The sequence below is a fragment of the Cavia porcellus genome, unplaced genomic scaffold, assembly GCF_034190915.1.
Source record: "Cavia porcellus strain 051 isolate PalLab524CR breed Dunkin Hartley unplaced genomic scaffold, mCavPor4.1 scaffold_10, whole genome shotgun sequence".
NCBI classification, from domain to species: domain Eukaryota; kingdom Metazoa; phylum Chordata; class Mammalia; order Rodentia; family Caviidae; genus Cavia; species Cavia porcellus.
In genome coordinates this window covers 82,883,086-82,909,498 of record NW_026947493.1, presented here as the reverse complement: position 1 = coordinate 82,909,498, position 26,413 = coordinate 82,883,086, and the positions used below count along the sequence as shown (strand labels likewise).

General features: G+C 51.3%; 1 protein-coding gene across 4 annotated transcripts in view; it reads right to left on the bottom strand.

Moving 5' to 3' along the window:
- Positions 1 to 26,413, bottom strand: part of Col14a1 (collagen type XIV alpha 1 chain) — a 174,272-nt gene that overhangs the window by 134,617 nt on the left and 13,242 nt on the right. For 3 of the 4 annotated variants that reach the window (XM_063257679.1, XM_063257681.1, XM_005008223.3), the window contains exons 2-5: positions 23,586 to 23,710; positions 14,896 to 15,012; positions 10,988 to 11,131; positions 6,666 to 6,755 (exon numbers count right to left, since the gene is read on the bottom strand). In XM_063257679.1, the coding sequence (XP_063113749.1) occupies positions 6,666 to 6,755; positions 10,988 to 11,131; positions 14,896 to 15,012; positions 23,586 to 23,673 (439 nt within the window). In that variant the 5' untranslated portion in view covers positions 23,674 to 23,710. The remainder of the gene's footprint in view (positions 1 to 6,665; positions 6,756 to 10,987; positions 11,132 to 14,895; positions 15,013 to 23,585; positions 23,711 to 26,413) is intronic. The other variant, XM_063257680.1, reaches the window with a different exon arrangement.

Here is a 26,413-nt window from a genome sequence, read left to right as displayed (position 1 = left end):
AAACCTCCGCAGCCCCTGGGTCGCACTGGAGAGGGGCTGCCCGCTGGGATCTCCGTGGTCATGGCTTTAAAGGGGTAACTGAAACGTCCAGAGCCGTAGGGCAGACTGGGGCATCAGGCGCATCCCCGTCCAATAGACCCGTGCCGGTGAAGCCTTCCCTTCCCTCGGGCTCCTTTCCATCCTTTAAACCCTCGCCCTCATCTCTGGTGCCTTCAGCCAAGGATGGCGCTGAACCCAAAACTATCCTCCTGCCTCAGCCTCCTAAGTGCTGGGATTGCAGGCGTGCGCCACCATGCCAAGCTCTTGTAAAACCTTTGATGCACGAATTCCAGCCCCGAGTGGACCCATGTCCCATTTATGAGCAGATCCTGTCCCCTCAGAGTGGCGTGGGGATCTAGCTGGCACAGAAACCCACCCACATCCCTGGGCCTCCCTGACCTTCTGAGTCCCACCTGATTGAAATCTAAACTCCCCAAAGTCCTGCTCTTGCAAACGGGACTGCAGTGCTGGTTTGGCCCAGAATCACATGTGGAAAAGGTGAGAAAGGTTTAAATCAGTCTCATAACTATGAGCCATGAATCATAAAAGCATTCATGGGTGGTAGCAGTCCCCATAAGTGAAAAGGCACCTTGAGCATGATCGTGGTCCTGGGCACCCTTGGCAACATCCTGCCTGACTCAGCACCAAGGGCAGGCACTGGGCTGGCCTGAAGCTGCTGCCAGTCAGGGGAAGCCGCAGGAGGGTGGGACTGTGCCCAGCCTGCCTCCTACACGTCCCCAGCACACACTTGCATGCTAGGGCTAGGGGACAACTCCCAAGCCTCCTCCATGGAACCTTAGCTAACTCAGTGACGAGACCGGCCTCGGGCACCGCTGAGCCACACACAGGCACCTCCCAGTATCAGCAGTGGAGATTCGCCCTGCACTGACTGTGCCCTGGGTGCGCTGCTTGTAGGAACTCATTCGGTGCTCACAGGTCAGGTGGCTCCTGGGGAGGCCCGGGCATCAGGATGCAAAGGAATCCAACGTGAGAGCAGAAGGGCAGTCCTCGGAAGGTGTATAAATGACCACAGAGGCTACGCGTTTCTTACAGGGCATAGCAAACCGACCAGCAGTCCTCAGAAAAGCAGTGAATTCCTCCGTTCACTGGGGCTGTGTTTCGCACATTCAGAAATTTGCAACCTTCAAAGGCGTAGCAAGCTTACTCTGAAGAGGACCAGGTAGAGTCCTTCAGTCTCTGCAGGCCACGCGCTCTGTCGGGAGCCCCCAACCCTGGTGCGGCGGGGAGCAGCTGCGAACGGCTGGGAAGGGAAGGGGCATCGTCTCCACGCCCCCAACCCCAAAACCTTGACCTAAAGATCAGGTGGGCGAGCTCGCGGCCCGTGGGCCACAGCGTGCTGACTTCTTCAAAACTGAGAAGCTCCTCTCGCAGTTTTCCCCTCCAAAGTGAGAGCAGAAAAGCCCCAACCCTTCTCTCCTCACTGTAGAAATGTTTGGGGGCGGGGGGAACCCAACCCCTCACCCACCTTTCCTATCTGTGCATAACTGTTTCCCACCAAGTTCTTGCATTCTTACGCAAACTGCAGAAATAGCTAGAGAAAGCTGTTTGGATAGCACAGGGGAAACAGCCCTTCATGCAGATACGGCAAGGTCACGCTCAAGGGCAGACACCACTTCTGCAGGTGAGGGGTCCAGGAAGCCTGAGGAAACAGGCACAGCTGATTAAAACAGGGAACCGAGCACTCAGCAACTCTGCTGAGGACCTCAGCTCGCTGCCTTAACATTGAAACTCGACTTAATCCTAGCACTCGGGAGGCTGAGACAGGAGGATTGTCCTGAGTTCGAGACCAGCCTGAAATACAAAGTGAGCTCAAGGCCAGCCTGAACTGCATAGCGAGACCCTGTCTCAAAAAGACCAAAAAATAAAAATTAAACTAAATGAAAACTCTGAAGAATGTGAAGTCCACCTGATGCTAACTGTGCCGCTGTGGGTGCTGACTCTTGTCCTGGAGAATTGTGGATCGCAAGGGACAGAGAGAGTGGCATCACTGGGGTGAGTCCTGGGACGACGGTCTCACAAGGGATCTGACAGGAGCCTACGTGAAGACCACGTTGGGGTGCACATTCTGTCCCTGGAGGCCCAGCGACGCTTCTCCTCCAGCTCCTAGGAGCCCTAACACTGGCCTGGACGGTCACCCCGGTTTGTAACTTATTTCTTAAGACAATTCCTCCCACAACCAGCACCCTCCGGCGTCCTTACCTGCCTGACGCACACCTCACCTGCAGAAACAAGCACCTTTTACCCCGCAGACTTCTTGAATTCTCTGCCCACCACCACTCCTCATCCCTACAGTGGACACCATTAGGCAGGACCTGCATGCAGGAGTCCCCACGAGCAGCTCCCCGACCGAGGACGTGCCTGCCCTCCCTGGACGTTAAATTCAGACTCCCTGGTCCCTGAGGACTTAGGCCGACGCCTCCCTTCTCCTTCATCCACTTCTTGTCTTCACCTCATCTCACGCAGCCTAAGCTTTGGACAGGGGAAAGGGAATCAGGGGAGGAACAGACAAGCCAGGTCAGGACAGGAAATGGAGTGAGAGCCGGTGAGTCCCAGATCCCAACAAACCCGCAGACAGATCTCATCTCTAATACCTTTCAGCACCGAGTATCAAAAAGCGCTAATTGGATGCCGGCTGAGAACTGACCTATAAAACCCTGCATAAGATATTAACAAATCTTCTCTTGCAAAAAGAAACGCAGGAAAGACGCATCAGAACTTGACGAGTTCAGGAGCTCCTCAAGGCCCTGAGGTCTGCTCTCAGCACCACAAAGGAGAAAGGGGGGTGGCGAGCGTGGCACTTAGGACAGGAGGGAAAGCAGGGGGACAGAACGGGGAGCGGGGCTTCTCCTCCCCTCATCACACCTGGCTGCTGTTTTTGGAACCACGCCAAATGTTTTACATACTCACAAATTAAACTGACTGTGTTTACAATGGATAACAAAACTTGGTGAATAAGACAGAAAAGAACTAACCCAAGATCTTTCTGAGATTTACAGTCCCCAAACTAAAAGCAAATGTGAACTCCAGTTATTAGATTTGAGTGCTTGCTTCGCACTGTGTATAGATTAACAACTCTAAGACTGTACCAGGATTGCACACATCATAGATGCAGGGCTTTGGGAACTGTACTGCTCACCCTCTTGAAAAGGAGTGAGGGTCCTGCCACTGCTGCTGCCACCAGAGGATACTCAGGAGTGTCATGCAGCAGAGGTCAGCACAGCTGAGCTGCCAGACCCCAGCCAGCTCTGCTCCCCGCTCTCCTCACACCGGCAGTGGAGCTCCAAAACACAGACCTGGCCGAGGACGGAACCCACACCCAGGAGCAGAGTTCCTCCAGGACGGAAGTGTCACCATGCCACAGAGATCGGGTGAGACACAGCTCTGGGAGATGGGCTCGGAGGAGTCCCCTGAGCTCCCCTGAGAAGCTCAGCTCGGCCCAGGAAGATGGTGAGGCTGGTGCCCTGAGGGGGTCCATTAGAGTGGGTGCGACCTTCAGACGGGGTAAGCCTAGGGCAGGTGGCATTGAGACCGCTGGTGCACTTGAGCTCCTGCACTGCAGCCCACTCCTAGCAGAAAACTCTGGTCTGATTTGCTGCAGGTCACTGACGTTGCAGAACTCACTGCTGTGGCCAAGGCTGGCTCCTCAGTGGTCCCGAGGGCTCACCAGTATCTGTTTATATGTGACACCACTGTCGTCACTGACATTACTACTGTATCCAGGTGACACAGCTGTTGCTTGCTGTCCCCCAATTCTCTCTGTACCCAATATCTGCATTGCATGGCGGTCACAACAATACTGCAGGTCATTTCCAAAGAGCCAGGCGCCGAGCCACAGAAGCTACAAACCCCAGCACAACAGTCAAACAGACAGGCCAGGTGCATGATGCACACCTGCAACCCCAGCACACCAGAGGCTGAGGCAGGAGGATCATGGCAAGTCCACGGCCAGCCTGGGCTACACAGTGAGCCCACGGCCAACCTGAACTGCACAGAGAAGTCCTGTCTCAAAAAAATAAGCAAAAAATAGAAACAAAAGACGACAAGGCCTCATAAATGCACCCAAAAACTCCCAACTCTGTCAAAGCCAATCCAGGGGGCACTGGTGGGAAGAAACCCCCCTTTAGGGGTAGAAACCCTGAGCTGAACAGCAGAAATGTGGGAAAGGTGTCAGTGGAGGAAAAACAACTCAGAAAGGTGACTGGCAAATTCAAAGAAGACACAACTAACCAGATCATGATCATAATGAAGCAAATGACCAGCAAGTCTGGAGAAGTAGATTCAACTGGCCAAGACCCAGATTAGCGGAATGGCTCCAGAAACAAATCCAATGGTACGCTGCACAACAGAAACATGTTTAACTCAAAAAGAAATTCATACACTAAAAATGAAAGGCCATAAAGCAGTATTCTGTGGAGTGGAATCCTGAAAACAAGCGGGAATAGCAATCCTATTTTCAGACAAAGTGGGATTTAAGCAAAAGTTGACCAAAAGAGACAGACAAGCACATTTCACATTGGCTAACAGAACTGCTCAACAGGAAGCAATAACAATTGTAAACATATATGCACCAAACTACAGTACACTCAACTTCATACCACAGACACTGATGGACAGGAAAGATCAGACAAGGCTCAGTACAGGTATAGTGGGGAACCTCAAAACCTACTATCACAAATCAATTAAACAAAAAAATCCACAAAGAAACATAAGAGTTGAACCAAATCTTTGAACAAATGGGCTTAACAGATGCATACAGAGTGTTCTGCCCAACAACAGAATACACATTCTTTTCAGCAGCACGTGGAACTTCTCCAGAACAGACCACATACAGCTCATAAAGCACACTTACGTAAATACGAAAGAATCAAAATTATCCTTGCATATTATCAAATCACCATACAGTGAAACTAGAAATGAATAGAAAAAGAAACCACAGAAGCCACGAAAATGTATGGAAGCTAAACAACGCGTTCTTGCATAATCTATGGGTCACAGTGGAACCAAAGGAAGAAATAAGACAGTTCTAGGATTAAGTGACAACACAGTGTGATAACCAGACTTTATGGCACACAATGAAAGCAGGCCTAGAAGGGAACTTTATAGCTGAGAACGCGCACATCGGAAAAACAGAATGAGCCCAAATACACAACCTACTGATGCATCTCAGTCCTGGGAAGGTAGACAAACCCCAAACCAGAGCTTGTAACAGGAAGGAAATTACAGAGATCAGTGAGGCTATCAATAAAATGAAAACTTTAAAAAATACAAAGAATTGAAGAGCTGGTTCTTTGAAGGAATAAACAAAATGGACAAACTTTAGACAAAAAAAAAGGAGAGAAAAGGAAAGACACAAGCCAATGCAATAAGAAATGAAAAAGGTGAAATCACAGCGTGCATTGCCAAAATCTAGAAATTTACCAGCAACTGCTTCTCAAATCTATACGCCAAAATGTTGGAGGACCCAGAAGAGATGACAGCTTCCTAGAAACCTCGGAATTACCAAAACGGAAACACAAAGACTTAAAATTCTTGACTATGCAATCACGGGCAGCAAATTTGAAACAGTAATTAAAAGACTATTAAAAGCCCAGGACTTGCTGTACTCACTGCCAAATTGTGTAAGAATTTCAGGGAATATCTAACACCGATACTCTAATGAAATCGAGAAAGAAGGCATTCTCCCAAATCTTTCTTGGAAGCTACCATTACTCTGACCCCCAAACCAGACAAGAAACCAGCAAAAAACAAGAGAGAACTATAGGCCAGTCTCTAATGAACGCAGATACAAAAATCCTCAACAAGATGTCGGCAAACGAGGCTACTAATCATAAAAAAATAAATAAACCTGCACCGCGACCAAGTAGGCTTCATCCTAGGGATACAACATCCCCAGATCAATAAATGTTATCAATAAATCGCAGAAACAGGAAGCAAGATAAAAATCAGACAGTCCTCTCAACACACACAGAAAAAGCCTTTGACAAAATCCAACATCCGTTCAGCATGTAAAAAAAAAACCCTGAAGAAAATTGGTATGGAAGGACCTCGACTCAATCCGATGAAGCCACTGGTTACAATCCTACTGTAGATAGCACGTTAAATGGGGGAAAACTGAAAACTTTTCTCTAAAATCAGGAATAAGGTGAGGACGTCCACTGTCCCCACTCCCAGTCAACACAGTCCTTGAACCCAGCGAGCACAAGCAGGCAAGAGAAAGGAATAAACTGACCCACGCACGCCGGGAAGGGGAAGGAGGCGGTCAGCCTGTTATTTGCAGATGACGTGGCCCTTGGATTGGGGCGGGCAGAGGGGGTGCCCTGCCACCCTCTGTTGGTGGCTCAGCCCCCACGGGGTCGTGCTGAGGGCCCTGCACTGCAGACCATGCGCAGAACGAGGAGTAAAGTATGTAAGTCTGTCCATTCGTAGGAAGGTGACAGCGCTTGCGTGCTCAGGTGTGGACAGTCATTATAGGCAGGGAGGGAGGGAGGGAGGAGAGGAAGGAAGCCCAGGGCGACATCCCAGCCGATTACAGGACCATGCACGCATGTACCACCCGTATAGTCAGAGCAGACACTCCCAAGATGAGCTCTTCCCTAACATCTGACCTTCTGGGGAGGCCGGCTGACTCCCGTTTCCTCTGTCCACGACCTTGCCTCTGGGCTTCGCTGGATCCTTCTTTTTTTCTAAATCTTTAACTGAAAAAGAAAAAGCAGACATACAGCAGCGCGTTAGGTTACCTTCCAGAAGGAGACATTCCGTGGAACCCTTGCGAGCTCTTAAACATCAGCAGAAACCCGCTCTGTGACGCACATGCCCCCAAATGTTAGCTCTGCTGCTCTGCCGGTTCCTTGGCCCCTGCGTGGAGTGGGTGACCACATCCCTAGTGGGGGGTCTGTGTGTGTACAGACAAACCGCTCCCTTCTTCCGTCCCCATCTCCTCCCCATCCCTCGGTCTCTGTCTTTTAATTGCTATTTTATTTTCTCAGCAAAGTTGGAAGCTCCGCGTGATGGCTGTGGTTGTGTGTCTGCTGTGGACAGGTGCATCCAATACATTCAGCCCTGCAGGACGGCTGTCAAATCGGCCTGGCCACCCCCTCCGGTACACGAGGATGAAAACCCTGGGGCATGAAGCCGTCTCACAAAGCCGGTGAGCGCCGGCCTGGGGTTCCAGCCGCATCTTCTCATTCCTGGTCCAGAAAGATCTGAACCAAAAGTGTCACTCGGGGAGGCTCTCTCTGCGGCAGCAGGGAGGAGCCTGGAACTTTCCTCTCAAACTCAAATTAATTAATTAAAAACTCAAACTTAATTCATAAGATGACTAAGGAAATATTCGGAGACCAGAAAGACCATCACGGCCGTCTCCTCCCCCCGGCTGACATCCGGTCAGCCTCCGCCCGCCTTCTCTGCTCCAAACCCTGCAGGCGGCCGCTCTGCGCCCCTTGGCAGCTCAAGCACAAGGAGGCCTTCGAGGCCGGAGCCACGTGGCGGTCACTGCGCAAGGAGGACGACCCCTGAGGATGCAGAGGGGAGCCGGGCGGACGTGTCATCTCCTACTACGGGCAGTTCATGGGGTCACAGCGGTCCTGCAGGAAGAGCTGCAGGGCACACATAAGGGTTTCCTTGCTGTCTGCTGCAGGGATGGACCCATTCCTCTCTCTGCCTCTCCGTCTCTGTCTGTCTGTCTCTTTCTCTCTCTCTCTCTCTCTCTCTGCCTGTCTCTGTCTCTCTGTCTCTGTCTCTGTGTCTCTCCTGTTTTCCATTCCTTTGCTGCCGGGTTTGATGTTCGAAGCTTGCCAAGGGCACAGAGCCCTAATTCTCTTATTCCTGACCCCAACAACCTTCCTTGGTTTTCTGGTACCCAGAGGTTGAACTCCAAGCTATCATAGCAACCCCAGCAGCAGGACCCTTCCAGGCCCACTGACCTAATTCGGTACGTGTTTTTCCACTGCTCACTAAGCACTGGCTCTCTGGAGCACTTTGTTTTTCCAGACAGGGTCTCACTATGTAGTCCAGGCTGATCTGGAGCTCACCGTGTAACTCAGGTTGGCCTTGAACTTCAGTGATCCTCCTGCCTCAGCCTCCCCAGTGCTGGATTACAGGGATGCACCTATCTGCCTGGCTTTGGGGCACCCATTGTTTAAAAATATTTTTTCTCAGTTTTTGCAAAGACGGCACCTTGCTGCTTCTATTCCTTGAACCCTCCTTTACATCCTCATGATCCCCTTTTTCTACTTCCCTTCCTGAAACACGACCGTATGCTAAAGTTTTCGGTCCCACATACCCTGCCTCAGTTTCAGCCCTCGCCCCACAGTCTTGCCTCCAGGGGTCACCGCCACAGCGGCACCTTCACCCGCACACGCACAGGCACGGGCTGCGCTTCTGGTTTGTTAATTTTTCAAGAAAAAAGTCTGCAACTTTAACAGGAAAACCGTGTGGAGCAGGTTTCACAGGAGGAGTAGCTTTAGACAGGAGGAGCTGCTTAGGCAGTGGAACATGCAGAAACGTCCCTGGTAAGGTGACACGGGCGGCAGATTGTAGAGATGGGCAGTTTCTGGGCAGAAATCAGCAAAGCCTCAGCGTGATCTTGCTCACAGCGGTACGGACGGTGCTTCCTCTGTGCTGGTTACGTCAGCCCACAGCCTGCTCCCCACGTGCTGTCACCCCCATCCCCAAACGAGAAACCAAGGCGGGGGAGGGTCGAGTGCTCGTGATGAACTCACAACCTGCAGCAGACTGAACCTGCTGTGACTGCCTGTGTCTGTCCCCAAAGCCTCCTGCGCTCGTGGCGGGGCTTTGAGACGTGGCCAGACCCTGGCTGTGTGACAGAGACTGGTCCCTGCTGGGTTAGGGCCGGTGCGGTGTTGGTGGAAGACGTGGGTCTCTGGTGTGCACCCCTCCTCCTCCCTCGAGGGCTCTCTGCTCCTGCCTGCCTGCCATGGACTGTTTCCCGCCAGGCCACCCTGCCTCGGAAAATTACTGCGGCCTGAAACTCCACACACAGCTGAAATAAACCTCCTCCATCCTCACTGTCCTGGATCCAGCTCTGAAGTTTCCAGGCCAGCAAAGCCAGTTTTTATCTCCATCTCCCAAGGAGCAAGAATATAGCTAAAATGCAAATGGAAAAGAAAAGAAAACCATGCCGGCCAAGTTATTTCCATTTCATTCTTAGAGACTGCTATCTGGGAGGACTCAGCCCACTGCTCTGCCAACCAAAACAACACAGATTAGGAAAAAGAGACGCTTTCATATAACTCCTCCTGCTAACCCACGAGACGGTCCCCTGATTCTCCCACGGAGGTAAGCAAGCTGAGCACAGACATGGTTTTTCTCGAGCGCCTCGAACATTAGCTACTGAGAAGGGTTTTTGTTGGCCTGTGTCTCCTCCGCTGTTCAGTTGGCAGAAACTTCAAATAATCAATCATACAATTTTCAAGCGTGAGTGAAGTGGATCATTTTGCCTTCTCCCTTTGACTGTTTCTCATTGACTTTGAGAAAAGTTATTTCTGTCATTTATGTAAGTGTACAGGAGGTCAGAAAGCTCAAGCAGTGGTGGAAGGGGAGAGGGTCGGTTTATGCTGAAAATAACACAAAACTCTTTTCCAGAGCATCAGACATGAGTCTAGGAGGCTCCTTGTCCACATTGTCTTGTCTTGTCTTCTCTTCTTTTCTTTTCTTTTCCTGCCCCCGCCCCTTTCCAGGGTCTCATTCTGTAGGTCTCATTATGTAACCTGAGCTTGTGGTAATCCTCCTGCCTCAGCCTCCCAGGTGCTAGGCTCACCAGCATGAACCACCACACCCAGCATCCTGTACATTCATAAAGCTGATGTCCTGCCCACAGACCGATTCACTAAATGTTTTTGTTCAGAAATGTTTTGCTCAAGAGGTAGGAACTTAACAACGTATCTGGTTTGGTTTTAACTTTTATCAGATGTCTCCCAAAGCCTTCCTCGGGATGGAAGAGAAAGGTTAGCGGGGGTGAAAAGTCCAGACAGAGGGCCCACCCAGAGCCTCCTAGCATTGGGTGACCGCTCAGCCAGACAGAAGAAGTCCAGAGTAAGGAAAAATCTCTTTGAAATGTCCACGCTTTGCTGCAAGAGGACGAGGGGACGAGGCCGGAGGGGTGAGAGGGTCACCGCTGGCACTGGAGCACCGGGCTGGTCCTCAAGTTTCCTCAGTGCTGTGTTGTACTCGCCTCGATCACAAGCCAGGCTTGAGAAGGAGCCTACAGAGCGGCGAAGTGCCTGGCAGGTCCCGGGACAGGCATGGTGTTTGTCCTCCAGGTGGAAAAGGTCAGGGGCGGCAGGTCCCTGGAGGCAGGGGCCACCCCACTGGGACAGTGTGCAGCACAGTCAGGAGAAGGGATGCACGAGGGCTTCCCACCAGCAGAGGCGTTTAAGCTGATACCGGGGTGCCTGCAGCCCTGCCCGGCTCTCCGGAGCTTCCGCCCTGCCGAGAGGCCCCACAGCCCGCGCGCCCTGCACTGCCATCCACCCAGCGTGCTATTTGCAGATGGTTCAGATCTGAAGCCTGCCGGTGTCCACTCCTCCAGCCCATGACCAGCATTCCGGCCAGCATCCACCGTGCTGTGTGTGCTCGAAGCTCCCCTGCACACTGGGCCTTAGCAAATCCATGTGGCCGAGTCTCGGAAAGTGTCGGATCCCTGCTGGGCCATGCTGTTGCAGCCAAGGCAGGACGCAAGCCTGCCAGGATGCCATGGAAGAGACGCGGGCACCGTCTGCTGTGGTTGCGAGGCTTTGGAAACTAAAACGTAAAGACCAGGGAGGAACAGAAGGCAGGTGGCAGGGAAGGGCAGACATGGGAGGGGTTCGCGAGAGCTAGACCGAAGCTCAAGAAGACCTCTAGGGTTCCAAGCCGTAGAGGGTACACCACCAAGCCCCCGCCACCGCCACCGTGCGGCCCCACTCACTTCGGAACTGGCCTTGAGCCGGCTTGCTCTCCTTGTCCTTGTGGTAGGCGATAATTTGAACCGTGTAGTTCTGCTCCGGCATAAGACCTTGGATAATGGCTTTCGTGGCAGTGTTTTGGAGATTCAGTTGATTGGTTTTGCCTCCTGTAATGAAACAGAAAAGGAAATCAGTGCTGAGAAATACAGATACCTAGCTGGGTGTGGGGGTGCACACCGTGGAGGCCGAAGCAGGAGGATTCCTGTGAGCTCAAGGCCAGCCTAGACTACCTAGTGAGACCCGATAGAAAAACAGCAGTAAGAAATACAGCTAACTGTGCCCATGGAGAAGTGTTTTTAACCAGCAATCAAGACTTCAAAAGGCAAAGACTTTTTAAAATTTGTCTTTATTGTGTTACTGACAGTGTACGGCATAATACTTTGATGTACAGGGATAAAGACATTGTAAAATACATGCCCATGTGTACAGCCCTTAATTATAACATAATTTCCCTTCTCATTTCCAGCTGAGGTTCTTTGCGTTACATAACTTAAGAGCTGTGTGAACTAGATAAAAGCCCATTCACAGAAACATTTCACCACAAAACCCTGCTACTTCTCCGCTCAGGAGAAAGCCCAGCACGAGCTGGTACACATTCAAACCGTCCCGGAACGTCAGGTGCGCTCCGTGAGACAGCAAATTCCACTTGAAGGTGAAAGGAGAAAGGCATGCAGGCAAGTGTGAGGGTCCACGCTGGAGCCCTGCCTGTGGCCTCTCCAGAGAACGCAGCTGGGCGCACACCTGTGACCCTAGCACTGGGGAGGCTGAGGCAGGAGGATTGCCTCTGGGTGGAGGCCAGCCTGGGCTGCGTAGTGAGTTCAAGGCCATTCTGCATACACAGGGAGATTTTGTCTCAAAAAATTAAAATAAAATAAAATAAAGCACCCTTGAAACACAAGCCATTTAATTATCTTCAATCTGGCCCCCTCGGGTACAGGATGGCACAGGAGCCATGATTTGCCTGGTCAGCCTGAGGCATAAAAAGATGTCAAAGCCCCATGATCTCGCCGTCCAGTTACACTGACCGCTAAAGCTTTCCTGAAGATGCTGCTGATTGTATGTGCAGTTTTTTGTTTTTTTTGCAAAATTCCAAACATACTTTCTCTTCTGTTTACTGGCAATCCTTATTGCATCTGAGAAAAATGAAATTATTTTAAAATTTCTGTCCTCCCCAGCAAAAAGGATCTGGAATCGGCACAATTAATCAAATGCAATGGGCAGTCGTTTAATCACAGTCTAATAAAATTAATGTCCGAATTCTTCACCGCCATGATCAGCGCTGCCCCCTCTGAAGAAAAAACCGAGCCTCCCTCTTGCCAGAGCGCCCCCCCATTGGTTCACGCCCGAGAGGTTCAGTCTCCCCACAGACTTCTCGTTCTCTCTAAAACTCAGGACAGTGAACAAACCCTTCACACAATGTGCTTTGCTTCTGGAACTTCCTTAGAAACCCCCTGCCCTAGAAATCTCACTTTGAGATACTGAACTCACACCGAGTTCTTATTTTATTGAAGGCTTCCAGAATCTTGCAATAAAAAGAAAGCTTTAAAACTCTGCCTGACCCACCATTTCTCAAATTTATTTGACTATTAAATCATCTGGGTGCAGAAGAACCGCTAACATCCTGCAAAAGGCCATGAGAGTTTTCTTTGAGAAAGGCCGGCATAAATTATGCTTGGAGTGTGGCTCAGGGCTGAAGCATCTGAGAAGGTCTTTGTGGCTAGAGGTGTTGATTGCATGTCTTATCTGCAGTGTATAATCAGGTCCGCACCAGGGAGGAAGGCCGTTTGGTTGGCTTGGCCACTGCAGTAGGGGCACAGGATAAATAAACCCAGTATTCACCACAAAATGATTTGCTCTTCCCTCAATTCTTACTCTCACTGGAACCAGCCATCTGCTCTCGGGCTGTGCAGCCCGGGACATACAGCACCAGGCTGTGCCTACTAAGATCCTGTGATTCCTCGGGGACCTTGAAGTTTTGGGATTACCAGAAATTAATCAGGAAATGTTCAACTACTGACTACCGGGAAGAAAAAAATGATCTTCCAAGAATTGATACAGGAAATTCCCAAAGGTACCACAAATTAGTGACTTGTATTTTGATCTCTAGAACCATAACAACTTCTGCTTCAATTTAAATTTTTTATGATACTATATTTTGAAAAAGAATCAAAATCAGGCGTGGCTGGTGCACATTTGTGATTCTAGCTCTCACGAGGCTGAGGCAGGAGGGTTGCCATGAGTTTGAGGCCAGCCTGAACTACATAGTGACACCCTGCCTGAAAAAGCTAAAAGCAATTAATTAATTAATTAATTGAAAGAAGCATCCTCTTTAGTGACTAAGAGGAAGCCAGGCGTTTCATCCCCTTGTCCCCCTCATTACAGCAGCTGGGAAAACGGTTCCAACCAGAAACCAACCTTTCATCGCTGCTGCATTGATCACCAAGAAGGAGTGAACTTTATGGTGCAGATAATCATGAAGAATGATTTGTGAAGACTTTATCCCAGACAAAAGCTACCACGGAGCATTCCTTTTGTGATTATGTAGAAGAAATGGGACCCAAGAGGCCTCCTAGAAACACCTCAGCAGCGGTGCTGGGCGGGTTCACCCTGCATTCACCCCAAGGCAGGCACCCCTGGGAGCCTTTCTCAGCTGCTAATTAACTGACCCCAGCGTGAAGTTAAGCCCAGGTGCCGACTTGGGTATCCGAGAGGAGACCCAGCCGCCTTTCCACAGAGCGGGGCTCCAGGGAGCTGGCTTCCAGCCCCGTCTTTGTCTCCTAAACACCCGAGCAATCCGCTAACACACGCTCAGTTTATTGTATTAGTACAATACAATAGGAAAGAGAAAAATTCACTGAAACTTAGTTAAAACATTTTGAGGTGGTAAGGATTTAACCCAGGGGCACTGTACCCTTGCCCTGCACTCCCAGCCCGTTTGAATTTATTCTCTTTTGATATTGAGCGAGGTTCTCAGGAAGTTACCCAGACTGACCTCAAACCTGTGATCCTCCTGCCTCAGCCTCTTCGGTGGCTGGGAGGACAGGCATCCCCTGTACCCAGCTAATTAGACTCTCTTGTACATAACCACTTTGTATTGATGATCTTCAGTGCTTCAATACAGCACTATTTCACAAGGTCTAGTTCATCTTTCAAGTTAGTGTAAAACTGTTGAGTATTTATGGAGTAGTTAATTATAATTTATTCCAACCGTCAACCCCCTTCAACACCCAGGTGTCTTATGTGTCGATGAACCAAAAGTATTTATTCTATGCTGAAAGAGAGGCAGTAAGACTTTCTAATGGTCCAGAAATTTCACCCTAAAAGAATAACTACATTGAATCTAAGGCACTCTCTCTAAGTCGTGGAACATTATCCCCTCAAATAGAGGCTAAGACGTCAAGCCCAAAAGATTAAATGAAGCAAAAAGCTTACAGATGACCCTAAAGCAATCCTGGCACTGTGTGTTTTTAATTACCGGTGTGTGAAGCGTTGGTTTCTGTTACAGTTTGTGTCTAGATGACCCCTGGAAGCCACATGCAGTCCTAGTCAGAGGTGGCTCCATCTACAGTGTATGATGGGTTCACAGTGCAAGGCTGGGATTAAGGGTGCTGGGGCCAAGGGTGGATGACCGCTGGGCCAGTCCACTGGCACCGCCCTAATCCCAGTCTCTGTCTGTCTGTCTGTCTGTCTCATTGCTTTTGCTCTCCTCCACCACCGTGCCACCCTGCTTTGGAGCCAGCTGACTGTGAACTGAAACCTCCACAAACTGTGAGCTGAATAAACCTTTTCTCCCTTAACTTTGGGCGTCCTCTTGTCTCGGCAACAAGAGAGCAGTCAGTGGGACCCCAATGTTCTAGAAAAGAATCCTTACCTGAGGCTGGGGTCACGAGGAGTCTGTAGCCCCCAAACTTCCCTCTGGGAGCTTTCCATGAGATCTGGATGCTGTCCTGAGAAAGCACGTGGTACCTCAGCCTCGTGGGCGCAGACACTGAAGGGAAACACAGAAATGGTTTAAGCCTGGAAACGTTTGAGCTGCACTTGCTAACATGAAAGGTCAAAGTGACATAGCTGAATACGCAAAACTTCTGGGGGTGTGGTGCCATTCCAGCCCTCGGGAGGCTGAGACAGGAGGATTGCAGTGAGTTTGAGGCCACCCTGGGCTACATGGTGAATCCAAGGTCAGCCTGAACTGCACAGCAAGACCCTGTCTCAAACATAAAATGACTTTATCGGTCTCAAACTATATTCTTTCCACAATGTTATCACTGAGTTGATCAGTTTGCAAAATAAGACAAAAGTCCGAGCACTTGCTTTTCACCCATGTGCCAAATCCTCCTGACCCCTGATAAAGAAACGCCAGGGCGTTAGGAGCCACTGCTCTAACGCAGTTTAACAAGCAAAGCCACCTTGTGAAATGCTTTTATCAGTTACAGGAGTGAAGAGCCCACCAGGAGCGCACAGGCTTTGCAGTCCCGCCGGGGCCGGAGCCGCTGCCCGTGGGATTTGCACCTGGGACCCCGCGGTGTGAGGCGCTGTTTGGACAGAGCATGGCAGGTGTCAGGATCGAGGCCTCCGCGCAGACACACGGGGAAGGAGCCGAATGGCGCCCGGATCCTGACGGCCACAAGCTCATCTCGCTGTTCATCGCCTGCGGCCAGGACTCGGCCCGGAGCCGTGAATCTTTTCTCCCGGATCACAACCGTGCAAATCTCTCTCCCCTGTGCAAGTCACCCGCACTTCAAGGCGCATTTGCACACCCTGTGTAGCTGCTCGAGAACTTTCAAAGGAGTCTGTGAGTCAGGTTTTTATTAGATCGTCCCCGAGCCTGTGGTCACAAAGAGCGGTCAGCAGTGGCCGGAAAGGTCCGCGCACGTGCCCACTGTGCCTCTCTCCACTGGGGACCAGCTCAGGGGGCCGGAGCGGCCTGGCCGGGAGGGAAACGCTGTCCCCCACTGTCTCCAGTTTTGTCACGTTTTAGCTACATAACCCTGAGCAAGTGGGTTTTTTCCAAAGCTTCAGTTCCCTTATTTTTACAAAAGAGGATCGTAATCCTCTCTGCGAAGAACTATGAGCTCAGACGGACAGACCGACAGAGCCGCCCCGGCTGCTCAGGGAATGTGCATCATCCTTCCCCTGGGTTTCATCTCATCTCCAGCGAATGTTTTTCTTTGGTTTTGTTGTTTGGCCTTTTTTGAGGCAGGTTCTCGCTATGCAGCTGGACTTGAGCTCACTTTGTAGTGCAGGCCGGACTCAAACTCACAGTGACCCTCCTGCTTCAGCCTCCCAAGCGCTGGGATTGCAGGCGTGCACCACCACACCCGGCTCCTTGAGCGTTTCTAAGCCCATGTGAATATACACTGCTGCCCCGATTTTATGGGTAAAAGAACAAAGCCATGGCAGAAAGACTCGCCTGAATCCATGTGCCAACCTGTACTTCTCTCATGGCCAGAGATGTACATGTCGCTCACTTGTACTTCTGGGTGAAGGTTCCTAAAAAAAACTAAAACCAGAAATGCCATCTGGCCCAGCTTTCTAGAAATCTGGAAGAGTTACAGAAGTCTCTGGATAGGGATCCACGCACTTCCATGTTCACAGTGACAGAATTTATAACAGCGAAATCTTGGAAGCGGCCTTGGAAGGGCAGATGAGTGGGTAAAGAAACTGGTGTTTACCCATGGTGGAGTACGACTCTGCCCTAAAGAATAACAACCTGAGTCATGCACTGAGACCAGCGTATAAAGTGAAATAAATGAGACCAGCTCAGATATCACACGATTCCTCTTACATGAGAAACCTAAAGTATAAGCAAGATACAGGACAAAGTAGAGAGACCAGGAAACAGAGAGACCTTCTGCAAATGGCAAGCAGATGAGGCGATGGAGGCAGGGGGGCGTGAGAAGGAGGAAGACGTGCTGTGCACACGGCCAGCTCCCTGCAACGCTGCACTGTGAAGACGGACATGAGAGGGAGGAGACGCTTCCTGGGAGTCACCCTCCGGGACTGACAGGAAGGCCACTCCGCACAAACACCGCACACACTGTCCAGGTATTTCCTTTGTATTTCCTTCAGTATTTCTCTTTAAACTAGAAAACAGCTCCCCTTTGACAATCTGGTTAAAACCGGTTGCCTTAACTGCACAGCAGCTGGTAACAGTGTCAGTTTATTTCTGTAAGGTTCGCTTTACCTGCACTGATTAAATTTTGATGACATAGCTTCATTTATGTGAAGACTGATATTTTTAAATTTCTCTTGTGGTTTATTTTTTACATCCCCTGACTAGAGGGAACTTTGATAATTTCTAAATATTTAATGTTTTTCTATAAGTAACTTGTCATTTGTTTCTAGTTTTATGCCAATGTTGTCCAAAAATAAGCTGCCTGATTTCAGACTTTTAAAAAAAAAGAGGTCACCCTCCTGTAGCCCAGCACTCGGGAGGCTGAGGCAGGAGGATCGCAGTGATTGGGGGCCAGCCTGGCTGCAGAGTGAGACCTTGTCTCAGAAGAAAAAAATTCTAAGGACAACAGTTTTCCAACAGAAGCAGAAGGTGGTGAAAGCCAGTCTCTGAGTGGACTGAGAAACTGCTACCGCTTTGCAGACTTTTAAAAGGGAAAGAAAATCTATGCTGGCATAGGGCTTAATACTGATTGGAGGAAAAAAAACCCGAAGAACTAAAAAATTTGAGAAATGCACCCGGGTCCCTGCACCCATCTTTCAGGAGTGCAAGAGAGGAATCCATGAGCACAAGCCCCTGGGGGAAGCCGTGGTCAGCCCAGGGGCCCTGCGTGCGTGGCCCCAGCTTCAGGCGTGGGCCCTGCAGGGGTAGCAGCACACTGACAGTGCGGCCGCCGGGGTGGCACAGCCTCGCCCCAGATCGTCTGCCTTTCACCGCAGAGCAACCACGCAGCACCTCAGCCTGAGCACGATCATCTCGAGGTGCGTCTGCTGCCCCACAGATGACCCCAGTTCACCCCTCTTTACGGCAGAGTAGTACTCCACAGTGTGCAAATGCTACTCTTTAAATGGCATCTGAGGTCACAGCTAACGTTGCAAAGTGCCCTCAAGAAGTGGCAAGGACAGGAAGGAGCCGCCAAGGGGACAGTGATGGCACCCTGGAGCCCAGGGCAGCGGCGACTTCCAAGAGATTTGCTCAGGGAAACAAAGTGCGAGGCAAATACGAAGCCAGGTCCTGCACTCCCGAGCTCCACTGGTTTACGGAGGACTCCGGTGACCGCGGTCTGGTGACATGCCGCGATTGTTGACTGACTGCGTCAGCTTCAGTAGAAGAAGCTGGACTGAATCTGCTCAGCAGCTCCACACCCCAGGCTGCAGGGGACTCCCCGGGCCGGCTTGTTGCCTGGACTCGGGCAGGGAAAGGAGGAGGCCAGAGCCGCGCCTAGGCTTCAGGGGGGCAGGGCCCCTGCACCCCTCACCCCTCTGCGGCTCCTGAGCCAGCCTAGGACCTCACACCTCTGTGGGTCTCTCTCCGAGTCTCCATGACACCGACTGACACAAGGACCCCAGCCCTTCATCAGCAGGTCCTGCCGACAGCCTCAGTGAGCACAAACACCCTCACCGTCCCTAAAGGAAAATCCCGACGGGACGCCAAGTGCCCATGTCCTCTAGGCGGCTGCTTCAGAGGAGGAACCTGAGAGGAGGGAGTGCAGGGAGAGAGCAAGGAAGTCACAGCTGTGGGTCGCAAAGCCTCTTCCCGCGGCAGGCGGGGCGGTGAAAGCCTGTGATCGCAGCACTTGGAGACTGAGGCAGGAGGGTGGCTGTGAGTGTGCCGTCAGCCTGGGCCACCCAGGGAGTTCAAGGCTGGCCTGAACCGCATGGCAAGACCCTGTCTCAAAAAATAAAATAAAAATAAGGAGGTCCCATTCAACCCAGCTATTCCCCTTCTGGGTGTCTTCCCAAGAGAATTAAAAACATCATGCCACGGTGATACATACGTGCACCCATGTTTATAGCAGCACAGTTGGTAACAGGCAGATCTGTGAAACAATCTAAATGCTGAGGAACGGATAAAAAAAGATGTGGTATTTTTACATAATGGAATACTACTCAGCCATAAAGAAGGATAAACTGGAGACTTTTATAGGTAAATGGATGTGTCCTGAGACCATGCTCATTAGGAGGTAAGTAAGACCCACGTGTGTAAAAAATCCAGTTTGGAGTTAAGCCAGGGCAAGGGAGCAAAATAGAGAGGAGCACCGGAAGGCCCAGGGAGAAACAGCTCCGGAGCCCCGGGGGCGCCTCTGTCCCCGCACACTGCTCGCGCTGCCCAGCGCTCAGGGCCCTTGCATGCTCACACGAGCTCCGCTCAGCAGTGGACTCGGGTCCGCGGGAGCCCTCAGCTGTCCAAGCGCCAGTCCAGCGGACGCTGGCTTCCGGCACACACTGGAGTCCAGGATCTGGGGGTGCTGGCCCTCGGGTGTGGGGGTTGTGTACTCAGCCCTTAGGATGGAGAGAGGACGGCGGGCTTCCCTGGGTGGCGCCCTGAGGTCTGAGCAGAACGTGGCCAGGACAGCCCCAGGGCCTCCCCAGGACCACTCCCGGGGGTGCTGGGGGCAGCAGAGACACCGACTCCTTCCAGGAGCTCGCTGCTCTGAGGGATCATCAGAACCTGCGAGCTGTGAAACAGCGGTTTGTTCCTCCCTTCTTTTCTCTCCTCTCTCCTGTCTTTCTCAATTAAAATCATACTGTTTATAAAGGACAATCTTTAGAAATATTTCTTTTCTTTCTTTCCTTGTATTATATTTTATTTATTTATATATTTATTTATTTTTGAGACAGGGCCTTGCTATCTAGCCCAAGCTGGCCTCACATTCACAGAGATCCTCCTGCCTCAGCCTCCTGGGTACTGGGATGACAGCGGGCTCCACCACATCTGGAGGAAAGATTTATTTCTAATGAAGTATTCACCTTCACTTTTGAAAACGCCGCTCACTGTCCAGGGGTACCGTGGAGGAGGGCATGCACCCTTCACCACCCCTCACCCGCCAGCTTCCCTGGCCTGCAGCGCCCTGCTTGGTGCCCACCTCCTAGCCCAGCAGCGGTGGCAGCCGGGGGCAGCATGGCGAGGGCTGTGCCGCCCCGGACCCCCGCAGCCTCCGTTCCGGGCTCTGTGGACAGTGGGCCCCCATCCTCGGCAAATCCCAGAGGCTGCCAGGGGCTGTCCCTTTCGGCTCGGCCATTCCATTTTGTTTTGACTGAGCTGCGGTATCATCCACTGGCAGGCTCGTTCCTCTGAAGCTGACCGGAGAAGACGCCTTTCCCCTACCAGACCCCTTAGCAGTGGAGGCATCTTGGTAGAGGTCGGGCCAGGCGCCTCCCCACTTGTGTGTAGTGTAGAGGGCTGCCTCGAAGGCCCAGCCCACACACTCACTTTTAAAGACCTTTAAGTAGCAGGAAAATATTTGACTACTTTTATAAGCGATCTACAAAAACAAAAGCAAGCGCCCCTCAAAAATCTTAGCTTTCACACAGCTTATTTTTCATTGAAGTGCATTACTATCCAAGTGTCTTGTGAGCAATTGAATTTTGACAGCGGTTTACCGTGGGACACGCTCAAAGGGGCTGTTAATCCTGCTTAGATCTGCTGTGTCCTAATGTCGTAATCTGTTATAAAGACGCTGAAAACGGCACAGAGGGAAATTCTCTCAACGCCCAGTACACGTGACTGCTGATAACAGCAGAAATATGCGTAATGCACGAACACCAGGCCTGTAGAAAGTTGGATCCGGCCCACGCCAAGGCCCCGTGTCGCAGGCCCAGGGAGTTTTAAGGGACAGTCACTTTCCCGCCAGCCAGTCCTCCCTGTAGCCTCACCAGAACCCAGTGCGGGCTCGCCGTGGGACTCCGAGGTCCTCCTGTCACGGCTGGGCGCGTTCCTTTCAGCCAGAGCATTGCCTTTTCCGCATCCTGGCGCATTCCTCAACTTGTCATATAAAAATGCTGAAAAAATGTTTCACTTCTCTGGCTGCTAGAGAAAAGCAAATTAAAGCAACGTGGAGACTCCATCTCACTCCTGAAAGAAAGGCCGTCATCAAGGAAACAAGGATTCCCTGGTGTGATGACGCACGCCTGTAACCCCAGCTCTCTGGAGGCTGAGGCAGGAGGATCCCTGTGAGTTCTAAACCAAGCGGGGTTCCATAGAGAGCTCAAGGCCAGCCTGAACTGCATAGTGGGGCCCCCGTCTCCAAAAAAGACAAGAAAAGAACGAATACAAGAAAAATCAAGTATTAACAAAAGCTGGTGAGCTGAGATTACAGGCATGCACACCAGCCCAGCAATTCATGCTGTTTCTTCCTCAAAATCAAGAGGCAGCCGCCTGAAGACCTTTGAGTCTCCTAAACGAGAGCTGGAGCTCCCCGTGCTGTCCCTGAGATGTCCCCCACCCCAAAGCCTGTGGGGTCGCCTCGACCCTCAGCATCCTCTGCACCCCGTCCTCTCTCAACCTGGCACTTTCCTCCTACTCACCCTTCACTGCTGGCACGCCAGGCCTCACCCCACTTCCCGCGGGGGCTAACCCCTTCCTCACTGCGCCTTCAGGGCCTCTTGGTGATGCAGCCTGGGTCCCCCCTTCTGCTCAGCCGCCACCTGGTGCCTTCCCAGCCAGCACCCGGCAGACCCCCAAACGCCTCGCGCTGTCCAAAGCCGTGCCGGTCACCTCCTCCACATTTGCTCCCTGTACTAACCTCCTGCCACCGCACAAGCTTCACCTGAACTGCAGATGCCTCGCTAAAGACAGAACCCTGCTTTCCACAAACCCAAACAAAGCGCACAGAGGAGCACAGGAGCCATCACGGTGCAAGGTTTAACACGCAGGGTCCGACTGCAGCTTTGGCATCCTCTCCTAGGGCGCCCGGCTCCACACTGAGCCCGTGATGAGCTCCGTGTCTCCCAACACTGCAGCGATTCTCGGGTTAACCCTCTTCTCTGTGCTCACACTGTGTGCTGCAGGTTCCGTGCCTCTTTCCTGAACACCTGAGGGCCTCCTAAAGGCCTCACCTCCCACGCTTGTCTGTCTCCCCACATCCACCACCAATACAAGCAGCGTCATCAGAATTTTTATCTCGACGTTTCCTGTAGGCTGACCTCCACAGCCTGGCCATCCTTATGTTTTGCTGCAACCCCTCGTAATTAATATTTTGATTTATTTTCCTATTCTTCTACCTCTCTGGTGGAGAGTGAGCTGCTTGAAGGCATAATAATAATAATAACAATAATAGTAATCATCTTATTCGGTGTGTGTCTTGCCTGGACACAGAATGCAGCCCACTAAGTGTTCAGAACTCGCTGGCCACACGTGTCTGGCAGGCAGCACCTGGGAGTGTCCCAGAAGAGCCCATGGCATGTGGCACTGAGGTCCGTGGTCTGCTGTCCTGGGCTCCCGGGACCTGCACCTGGCACCCTGCGCTTAGAGAATCATCCCATCACTGCTCTTCCGCCCATCACCGCTGAAAAGTGTCTTCCTCCAATGTAAACAAAAGCAGCAGGATTTGTCCACCAGCTACGTGGTGTGTCCAGCTAGCAGATGTGGCTGGGTGCTTTACGTCAGCCCTGCAGGATTCCCGAGCGTGCCTGGCAGGGTCAGGCTGCACCCCGGAGTCCGCTGTGCACGGACTTCGGGAGTGAGGGAGGTTTTCTGTAAGGGGAAACCCACTGGTGTCTGAGGGACACGCACACCTGTCATCACCGCTTGACTCTGACACTGTAGAATGAGAGCAACCATAAATGATCAATAAATAGATCCGTGGCTGTGTTCCAGTAAAACTTTATGTACAAACCAGGTGTGGTGGCACATGCCTGTAATCCCAGCACTTGGGAGCTGAGGCAGGAGGATCATCGCAAGTTCAAGACAAGCCTGGGCTACAAAGAGAGCTCAAGATCAGCCTGAACTGGAAAGTGAGCCCTTTCTCAAAAAGACAAAAAAAAAAAAAAAAAAAAAAAAAAAGTTTTGTATAAAAGCAGGCAGTGGCCAATGTGGGCTGGGCATAGCAGGTTTTCAAGTCCAGGTTTCATTTATAAAGACACGTGAAATCACAAACTGAAACACAGATCCCAGTAATGCAAACTGCGGACTTCACAAACTAAGCCCAATGCAAACGATGTTAAATCAGCAGAGCAGGAGGAGCCTTCTCCAGACCCTGCACCTTTAGGTGTGCGCTCAGTGCTTAAGGAAAGGGGGGAATGAAGGATGTGGGACGAAGGGAGGGAAGCAGAGGAAGCATTTTCAGGGGACGCGGCAGGGTTGGAACCCACACGCACGCGTGCTCCGGCTCTTTATCCAGAGAACCGGCCTCACAGCACGCAGACAGGACTCTCACACCGCCTTTGCAGGAGGAGCCTCCGGACCCGAACCACAGAACCACCCACCGTGCCGGCCACTGCTGAGTGCAGCCAGAGGGCATCCGCACAGCACAAACGATTGCAGGACCAGTGAATCCCTGCCTGGAATCACAGCCGGACCAACCGTGCACCTTAGGGTCCATTTCTTTTTAAATGATCATCAGAACCAAGAGGGGCTGGAACTCCTCATTCTTTAAAGTTTTCAGTTACCTTGACCCTGGGCGATGGTGCAGAAGCAAACCACAGCCAGAAAAGCTGGAATCAGCCAGCACCGCATCTTGCCCTGAAGAATCCTCATTTGATTTTCCGACGTTCACATTGGGGGGAGCAGCTGTCTGGAAAGAGAGCACAGGAACATTCTGGAGAAGACTGGACCTAAGTGGACGCAGCCCGTCCAACACAGGCAAAGCCCGTCCAACTCGGATTGGCCTTGGCAGGAAGTGACTGAGCCCTGGAGCACCGCCAACTTGAAATGCAAAGGGCTGTGGAGGGTGTGGCAGACAGAGAGGCCACTGGGGCATTGGGAGGGAGGGTCAGGCTGCCTTTGTGGCTCTTCTGTGAAAGCACAAATCACCTCGTGAGGTTCTCGGGTGGATGAATCCCCCGAGGGCCTTGGGAAGGAGCATTCCAGGGGTCACAGTGTGCTCTGCGGTCACCTGTCCCCATGCTCATGACACAAGGTCAGCGCCCTTACGGTCACCTCACACGGATAAAGAGGGCCGCCCCACTCACCATCAGAGAATCCGCAAACCCACGGTGCGAGGCTGTGAACCCGCCACACCAGCTTTCTGTCACTGGGCGGGACACATGCTCACCCTTGTCTCTACTCAAAGCTCTTTACCTAAAACGTTCCCAGCTTTTTCCTTTTCATTAAAGTAGCAAAGAATGAAAAACAGCAAAACAAGGAAAGGAAAGGACGCAGAAAGATCCCAGTTTTTGATTTTCTTTTTTCCAGACAGGGTCTCGCCTGGTAGCTCAGGCTGGTCTTTAAATTTGCAGGAACCCTTCTGCCTCAGCCTCCTGAGTGCTGGGATTATAGGCTGTGCACTATGCCTGACCCATTTGGTATTAAGTTAGAAAGTCAGTCTGCAAACTGCAATTCTTTTCAGGTCACTACAGAAAAGAAATACTGAGTTTTTCCTTAGAGATTACGAAGACACCACAAAAGTTTTTGTCTCCCCACGAGTATATTTTCATTCAAATATACAGTCCCTCACTCATTCATCTGTTCTCCAACACTGTCCAACAGACAGACTGGGGCAGGCAAATGATCTGCAAATGTGATGTGTAAGGCGGAAATGCTACAGTTAACATCAAGGACTCCACTGAAATTTTAATTTAAGATAAACGGCAGACAAGTACTGGTATGTTCCATGCAGTACTTGAGACTTATTTAATACAAACATAACACTCGCTTCCATCTGAAATGCACAGGTGATTGACGCCTGCATTTTACTGGCAGCCTCATCGAAGGAGGAGGTAAATAGGAAAATAATAAAGAACAGAGCGAGCGGAGAAACTGCCTCTAGTCGTGTGTAACTCGTAGCAATGACCGCACACTTGGCCCTGCCCGTCGGAAGAGGCCACGGGAAGAAGGACACGTGAAGGTTAAGGCCCAGTGTGTGGCTCGATCCCATTTAAGATGTCTTTTTATGCAGCCACATGGGCTTTCCTGATACCAACAGCTGGCTATGGCTCATCCAAAAAGGGCACTGTGTTTCACTCACAGGACACGGATGCTCCTCACCATCTGTGGCGCCTGCCTGTGTGAACCCCGGCATCTGCACCACCATGGGGGACTTTGCCGTCCAAGTAGCACAGCTGGTGAGCTTGGGGCCGGGTGTTAGTGCTCACGCAGCCTCGGCTGGACCCTGGGCATCTCAGGAAAACACCTCTGCAGCGCCAACCTGCTGGACTCTCTGTCCATTTCAACACTTATGTGCTTGCTCTGCTTACAAAAGTTGTAAGTTTAAACATGCAAGAACAAAACACAAGGAGGAAAAAGTTTGCTGTTTTGTTTCTGAAAGAGTGAAACTCCCTGATAATGGTAAACGACCTTTTACAGTACAGTTGGGAAGGCGGGTTGTTTTGCGGTCTCCCCAACGTGTTCACCCCTGCGGGGAGCATCTCTCACCTCCGGGGTACCCGGCTGGTGATTTCTTTGGGTGAACTTCCCCACGGTGCAAACTGCCGGGAAAAACTGGTTACAGGTCTTCAAGGTTTTGTAAAGATACGTGGGAGAGGCTTTATGGAAAATTATACCGCTGTCCATGTCCACCCCACAAGTAGATGTCATAAACTTCACCCCACCGCAGGGGCCAAGATGTTCCCGACACGTTCTGACTTATTCGGAACAAATGTGATTACATCCGTATCATACGCATTTGATTTTGCTACGCAGTAAAAGGTAACATTTGCTGTTTGTTGGCCATTTACACTTTTAATAAAATTATCTGTTCATAACCTTTCCTATTTTCTTACTGACTTACAAGAAATCTTGCCGTAGTGCTGTTAGACTTGTGCACAGTCATATAACAATGACAGCGAATCTTCCTAAATCTGTAAAGATGTTTTGCAGTGACACACACAGCACCATCATCCCTCCCAGAAACCCTCCGCTCTCTCCAGACACTCTGCTCCCCCAGCAGCTCTGGAAGTGCGCTTTCCTGGGGGTCTCCAGTCACACTGGCCTGGCTGCAAGCATAAATCACTGACCTTTCAAGGTCATTTTGACTTTGAGGAAAAGCCAGAAGGTGTCCCCAGCCAGGTCGGGTGAATAGGCTGGGTGGCACACGCTGTGGTGTTTTTAGGAGCCAGCTTTCCCGGGGTGGCCCTGCAGCAGTGTCCACCGTGTTTGCCTACCACACCCCAAAAGGACACTCAGGAAAGGGGCTTCCAGAGCTGCTGCAGAAACCAGCAGGAAAAGGGGGCCGAGGGAGCCACAGAGAAGGGAGGTCTGGGGACTGGCAATAGCAAGGCGACTCCAATGCTTCTGTTTAAACACACGCTGTATTTTTTCATCCGTCCTTGTGTATATT